The sequence below is a fragment of the Chrysochloris asiatica genome, unplaced genomic scaffold (genome assembly GCF_000296735.1).
Source record: "Chrysochloris asiatica unplaced genomic scaffold, ChrAsi1.0 scaffold00158, whole genome shotgun sequence".
NCBI lineage: Eukaryota > Metazoa > Chordata > Mammalia > Afrosoricida > Chrysochloridae > Chrysochloris > Chrysochloris asiatica.
The window spans coordinates 4,863,231-4,870,473 of record NW_006408676.1 but is presented as its reverse complement, the minus strand read 5'-3'; the positions used below and the strand labels follow the sequence as shown (position 1 = coordinate 4,870,473).

Genomic DNA, 7,243 nt, shown 5'->3' with positions numbered 1-7,243 from the left:
TTGAGTAAGAAAGGATACAACCTGAAAAACACCTTTCCTGATTTAAAATCCTCATTCCCTTGTTTGGTTGTATTTTAGCCTATGCACAGGTTCCTTGTGAGCACAATTAACTGTGCTGGATTTCCCATTATTTGCAATATTTTCCATAATTTGTTATGATCTACACAGTTGAGTTATTGTGTTGGAGGAGAATATTGAAAGTGCCATGGGCTGCCAAAAGAACCAATAGATCTGTTTTGGAAGAAGTGCATCCAGAGTGCTCCTTGGAGGCCAAGATGGCCAAACTTCATCTCTCATACTTTGGACATATTGTCAGGAGTGACCAGTCACTGGAGAAGGATATCATATTTGTTAAGGTGGAGGGTCAGAGAAAAAGAGGAAGACCCCCAGTGAGATGGATTGGCCAAGTGGCAGCATTGATGGACTCAAGTGTGGCAACAGTAGTGAGGTTGGTCCAGGATCGGGTGGTGTTAAGTTCTGCTGTGCATAATGTTGCTGTGAGTCAGTACCAACTCAGTGGCACCTAACAACAACAACAACAGCACAGTTGAATGCCTTTGCATAGTCAGTGAAACACAGGAAAACATCTTTTTGGTATTCTCTGCATTTAGCCAAGATCTATCTATCTGATAATCCCCCATTCTATGTCTCTTCTGAAACCAGCTTGAATTTCTGACTGTTCCCTGTCACTGTACTGCTACAACCATCTTTGAATTACCTTCCACAAAGTTTTACTTGAATATGCTATTAATGATGTTGTTTGATAATTTCCATGTTCTGTTGTATCACCTATTCATGGAATAGACACGAATATGGATCACTTCTAATTGGTGGGCCATAGCAGTCTTCCAAATGTTTTGTCTTAGACAAGTGAGGACCTCCAGCACTTCATGTGTTTGTCGAAACATTTAGAGGAAGGAAAAACAGATTCATGGAAGGTATAAAATTGCATATTATTTATTGCAGAGAAGTGAACAGTCACCCTAGTAAATATGCATTGAAGCAGTTACTTTATTTGTATTTTTAAAAGATGTTTAAATGAACTCAGTAGACCATAATATCTCTTTTCATAGTTGGTGCCATGTATTGATTAAATATGCATTTAAAAATTTCTTCTACTTTGTTATATAAAATAGACATATGTTTTAATCACATAATAGATGTAGAAGAATTGATCAGTAAAAATACATATTTATGGGTTTCGTTAAGAAAGAATTTATTAGGCAGAATTTGAAAAAATATATTTCTTGATATACTTGTACACTAATGTTTGTTAAATGTGAATTTAATTAAGGGGTGCAGTATGCATGTATGTGTGTGTATTCAGAAAGCAGTTGGCAAGATAAATGGATGTTTTAAAAGAAAAAACTATAACTGACAGGAAATAGTGAAAGAACATATATTTTGGAGTGAAAAAGACCTAGATTTCTCTCCCACTTAAGTAGCCCTGAAGATGGGACTTGGAAATGTATATCCTCTGGTCTATTTCTTCATCTGTACACTGAAAATAGCAGTGTAGTTACAATGAGAACTAAATGAAAGACAGTTTCTAGCATTGGGCCAGATCAAATAGAGGCTAACAATAACCCACTGCCACTGGGTTCACTCTGACTCATAGTAACCGTGTATAGGGTGTCTGAGACCGTAAATCTTTACTGGAGCACATAGCCTCATCTTGCTCCTGAGGAGCAGCTGGTGGGTTCAAGTCTCCAATTGGTTAGCACTCCAGTGTTTAACTATGCCACCTTAATTAAAGGATCCTGTTGTGGTGCTGTGGGTGAATGCATCAGACTGCAAAGTACTTTGAACTGCAAGCTCAGCGGTTCAAGCTCACCAGTTGTTCCTTGGAAACCCTATACAGGGTCACTATGGGTCAGAATCAACTCAATGGCACTTAAAACATCAACAAATAAATGTGGACTTATTTTTAGGAGTACAGGACCACGAGGTTGGTTTGAACCACAAGACCGGCAAATTCAAACCCACCAGCTACTCCTTGGAAACTTTATACAGGATCGCTATGACTGGACAGCACTCACCACCAACAACAATAAATGTGTGGCACTTCGAAATGGACTTCGAATGGCAAGGTTTGCAATTCAAACCTACCAGCTGCTCCTTGGAAACCCTAAATAGGGTTGCTATGAGTTGGAACTGACTCAACAACACTTTACAATAGCAATGACAATAAAAGTTAATTTCTGCCCAAACATTTTTCAGGGAGAGGTAGTGTGCCTGGCCACCACTTCTGGGAGTGGGGGAAGGAGGGTGACTAATAAATACTTAGGCTCATTCCCATACTTAGTGCATAGTCAGTGCTCAGAGGGTACCTGTTGAATGCAGTTGTATAAATACACAGATGCAAGAAGTTGACCTTTTACTGGACTGCCTATACTTCTCCTCCCCCTATGGTTATTCACACTGGATATAAAAAAGGCCTGGCTTCAGACCCAGACTGTACTCCTGATCCACTCTGTGACTTTGGACATATTACTTCAACTCTCTTGGCCTCCATTTTGCTATCTGTACAATACAGATAATAATGCCTACTTCACTGTATGTTGAGAAGGAATATCTAAGCCAAATAATGGTACCTGGCACATTAATACTCAATAAAACGATTTGTTGTTGTTATTGTTAAGTGCAGTCGAGTTGGTTCCGCCTCATAGTGCCCTGTATAAGGTTTCCAAGAAAAAGCTGGAGAGTTTGAACCACCGACCTTGCGGTACTCACCAACTTTGCATCCAGTGCATTATCCTGCAGTGCCACCCCACTATTCCAATAAAATGATAGTGTTCAGTATTATAGTTTATCTTTAGGGAAGTATTGGTTATGGACACTCACTTGGGGAACAGAAAAACCGGGATTTAAATTTTGGTTGTTTAGCTGTGTGCCCATGGATAAATTACTCAACCTTTCTGAGTCTCAGTTTCTTCATCACTCAAAAAGGCATAATAGTACTCTTCTTAGAGGATAAGGGTAAGGATTACACGTGCTATATTTTAAAAAGCCTTTACCTACAGACAATGAATAAATGATGCCTGTTAGTTATACGATGTCCTCTGTTACCACTTCTTACTAAAATGTTTTCTGTGTTCTAGACACAGACCTCTTCTTTTCTGTTTCCAAGGCCACCACCCTGTTCAAGTATCTATCACACCTGGGCAATGGCCTACTTACTGATGCCTCTGCCCATCATGTGCATTTCACCCAGCTTAATTTCCATAAATTAGCTCCCCTCACTCATATAACCTTGCTCAAAAAGAAATGAACTTTTTTTCCAGCAGAAATTGAGAATGTCTAAATATCAGAGGGCTAGAATTCAAGGCTTTTCGTTCACATCTCCCATTTCTCCCTGCCTCGGTTCCTCTCCCAATTTGCCCTGAAGGATGTCGGTGTGTCAGGCACAGTGTTGTCTACTCTTCTTGGACCATTGGTCTTATTTCCATGGTGACCTAATTCCTTTAACTACTTTATACCAGTTCTGTTCTCTAGTTATTCAGCCACTGGTGATGTTTGTCTGCATGCCTGTAGGATGTCAGCATTGTTAGAAGGATTCACAGATGAACTTGCTTGTGAGTGACATGTTTGTAACTGTTGGCTCTATAGAACTTGATCTTGATACTTAGTATGTATGAATCCTGTTATCTTTTAAGTATATGCATAAAGATGTTTATTTTTAACTGGTTCCATCAAATATATTGTATGCCCTTTGTAGACATGGATAAATCTTCACAGTCCCACACTGGTAAAAGAGACTTTATATTAAGTAGGAACTTTGTAGCTGTGGGTTGATGATACCATGGTATGTTGTCTACTTAACTTTTAAGGTTGGTTGGCTGTTGTTTGTACAAAGGGAAAAAATCAGTTGTTTTCCTTCTTTAACAGCAGACAGGTTGGTTTTGTAGAAAGGGAGGAGCTCAGTTATAACTAAATAACTTGTTGCCAATAGACTGTAGGCCTAACTGCTTAATAGAAAGTGTGTGTATTTTTCAGTAGACATATCTGGGATAGAATCCTGACTCTCATTAGTTGTGTGGTGATTAGAAAGCTACTCCAGCACTTTGAGAATCCGTTTCAGTTTATGAAAACCCAGGTAATGATGCTCACCTAGCAGAGCTATGGTGAGGATCAACTCAATACCCACAAAACCTGTCACACAGTAAGCACATAGCATAGACCATCAAGATGCACTGGAGGAGGAGGGAAGGATGCTCTCATTTGAGGTCATCACACATACGTGTTGAACTGTTGAATCTTGGGAAAGCACCCTGGGTGAGTGTTTTAAAGCATCTATCCAGTTCCTTTTATCACAGAAGCCTCCAGGTAGCAAAGCATGCTTTGGGGAGAGGCTGCAGTTTTTGGGGTAGATGCTGAGCAGGGGAGAATTCTGAAATATCATGGAATCCTACCTGTGCCAGTGATAGGGCCAGGCGGGAAGTCAGAAAGTCACCAGTACTTTTCTGTGGTTTCGTCTTCATGAAGGTTTCCAACAAGTTCATCAAGTTTCCACCTCCTTCTGAACAAATTAAAATTGCTAGGACTCCATAGCATCCTTTCTGGGTGGAATTTCAGTATCTTCCAATTGTGGGGAACTGTCAAATTCACTGTACATCCATGGTGAAAAGGTTGCTTAATAGAAAGTATGTGGGTTTTTAAAGTAGACAAGTCTGGGTTAGAATCCTGACTCATTAGTTGTGTGGTTGTTAGAAAACTGCTCCAGGTCTCTGAACTTCAGTTTCAGTTTATTAAAATCCGAGGTGATTATACTCACCAAGTAGGGCTATGGCAAGGATCAAGGCAATACTTGTCACCATCTTCCTGCTGAATTGCTTCCAGTTCTCTTACTATCAGAAATGGAAATGTGAAGCAGGGTGCAGACCTAAATGCCTCAGGATTTCTATGTACTAGTAGCTTTTACTTTACTGTGTCTACAGACTAGCAAGAAGGGCTATAGTTACATTTCTGCCAAGAAGCACCTTCCTTTCTTAAGATGCCCTTGGTCTTCATGGGTAAAGGCTAAACCAACCTTGCCAGTTGTCCCATTGCCCACTGAGGAGCTCATGTATGCCCACAGTTGCCCCACACTTGCATACTTACTCACATACCACACACACTGCTGGTCTTGGAACAGTCAGCTGCATTCTGATCAGGGAGCTGAGTAAAGGCTGGTTTTCAACTCCCCTTGGAGTCAAGCCTTCGGAATAGGAAAGTGTCTGTGTGTCACTCAGGAGAGTGGAGCCAATGCGTGCCTGGGAGGCGGTCGGCTCTGAGCCCTGTGCAGATTGGTGCTGATGATTCTTACCAGTTGTGTGTATATGCAAGAAAAAACCAGCCAGAGACGCTACTGCCTGCTCCCATCTCTCTCGTGCGCTCTCTCTTACTCCCTCTCTCTTCAGCTCTCTCCCTCCCTTTGCAAACACTGGATTTAAACCTGCTCAGAATTCTGCACAGAGGAAGGCAGCTGCGGTGGCGGTAGCAGCACTAGCCAGCCCAGCTACGGGAGCACCTCAACCCAAGATGAACCATCCTGCCTGCTGGATCTTCTTTTCTGCGACAACTGCGCTACTCTTCATCCCAGGTATCTGGAAGGGCTTGTTCCTATTCAGCGGAAGTTGGGGATGCTGGCTCTGGGAAGAATTGGGGAGAAGGGAATGAAGGCAGCAGGGAGGAAGAGAGGGAATGTGAGATGCAGTGAGTGAAGGGGCAGGTTTGCTGTGTGCAGGCACACGGCACACACCCGCTAGCTTGCTCCCACATGCTGGCAGCACTAGGTTGATCTGTGCTCAGGGCATCAGTGAGCTGGGTGCGAAATATGCTCCATGCTGGGAGGCATAAGAGATACAAACTGGTGTTAACCATTTGTGTCCTAGGGCTAGGAGAAGAAGGGTATAAACTCTTGGTAATAAATCCTTCTTGTTGGCTGTGTTGGGACCTGCAGGGTCCATGGGGCATCTATTTTTCCCCTCAGTTTCTCCCTGTTTCTAAATTGGTCTCTACCTCTGCATCTCCCTGTCTCGCTCTCTCTCTCTCTTTTTTTTTTTTTTTTTCTGTCTCTATCTCTTTTCTCTCTCCTTCCCTCTATCTTCTCTTCTGTCTCCCTTCCTGCCTACCAAACCTTCTCTTCATACTCTCTGGTACTTCCTTCTCCTGGCTCCTTCCTTCCCCTTGCCTTTGCTGATGCATCTCTTCCTTTCACCACCTCTCTCCCTTACTTTATCCTTCCACCAAATGGGCAGATGATGCCTTTGGAATTCAAAACATTACAAATTTTCCCCTTCTGTTCTTCACTCTGGAAATTTGAATTTCCCTTGAGAGCATGGCAATATTCATACAGGCGGAAAGCCTGGGCATCTGGATTTACCTGATTCCCTTTGGCATTTCCCTACTGTACTTAATGGTTTAAATGTTAGTAGTACTTGTTTGAAAAAACAAGATCTGCAGTGACAAAGGTAAGATGCTGCAATCCTACAGAAAAATCAGCTTAGTGAAAGTGTTGCAAAATTCAACATGTTTTAATAGATTGGATAATTGCATGCATGCAGACAATTGAATACCTGCAGGTACCCTTCAAACAATGCTGAAGTGGCTGGGTGATGCTTGCCAGGGTTCTAGGCAGCATCAAAGGGTTTCTGCACTAAACCCCAAGGATTTCCCTTTGCAAATTGAGATGCACAAATCTGATTCAACCTTAATATACACACAAGCAGACACTCAGACAGGCATAAATGCTAAGATTAAACCTTACGTTATCTATATAGGTATACACACATTTTTATATTCAGGATCACTAGGCAAGGTGGGTTTATTTTTTTTAAGATCGTAAAGCTTTATAAATTTCTAAAGTACCCAAGTGAAATCAAGAAAATAGAAATTTATTGGAGAGAAAGAAGAAGGGATGGTGACAAGAGGAGAAATCCCAATGCAGAATGTTTTGTAACACTTCTTTTTAATTGCACTCTTTCAAGCAAGATGGGCTCTGCATAAGCATGTTTGGTAATCTATGGTTTGTGATCGCTCTTCTTTCAAATTCAAGCTTTGGGTCAGGGTTAGGAGGAATTTCCACAGAACAGGGCTTGAGGGGTGGGAAGTGTCAGCAGAAAAGGCTCAGTACCTGCTTGACCATAATCCAGGGAGCCAGGTAGGTTCTGTAGGTTGTTGGTGTAAGAAGACAAACTTTCCTGAATATGTATGTGTGTCCCTGGACTGGATGGACACTGCTGGGAGCCTCCCTGCATCCACA

The 7,243-nt window shown here is 41.8% G+C and overlaps 1 protein-coding gene across 1 annotated transcript in view; it reads left to right on the top strand.

The window, feature by feature from the left end:
* Positions 1–5,454: 5,454 nt before the first annotated feature.
* Positions 5,455–7,243, top strand: part of LOC102835002 (opioid-binding protein/cell adhesion molecule-like) — a 2,270,024-nt gene continuing 2,268,235 nt past the window's right edge. The window contains exon 1 of the mRNA XM_006871004.1: positions 5,455–5,581. Within this exon, the coding sequence (XP_006871066.1) occupies positions 5,521–5,581 (61 nt within the window). The 5' untranslated portion in view covers positions 5,455–5,520. The remainder of the gene's footprint in view (positions 5,582–7,243) is intronic.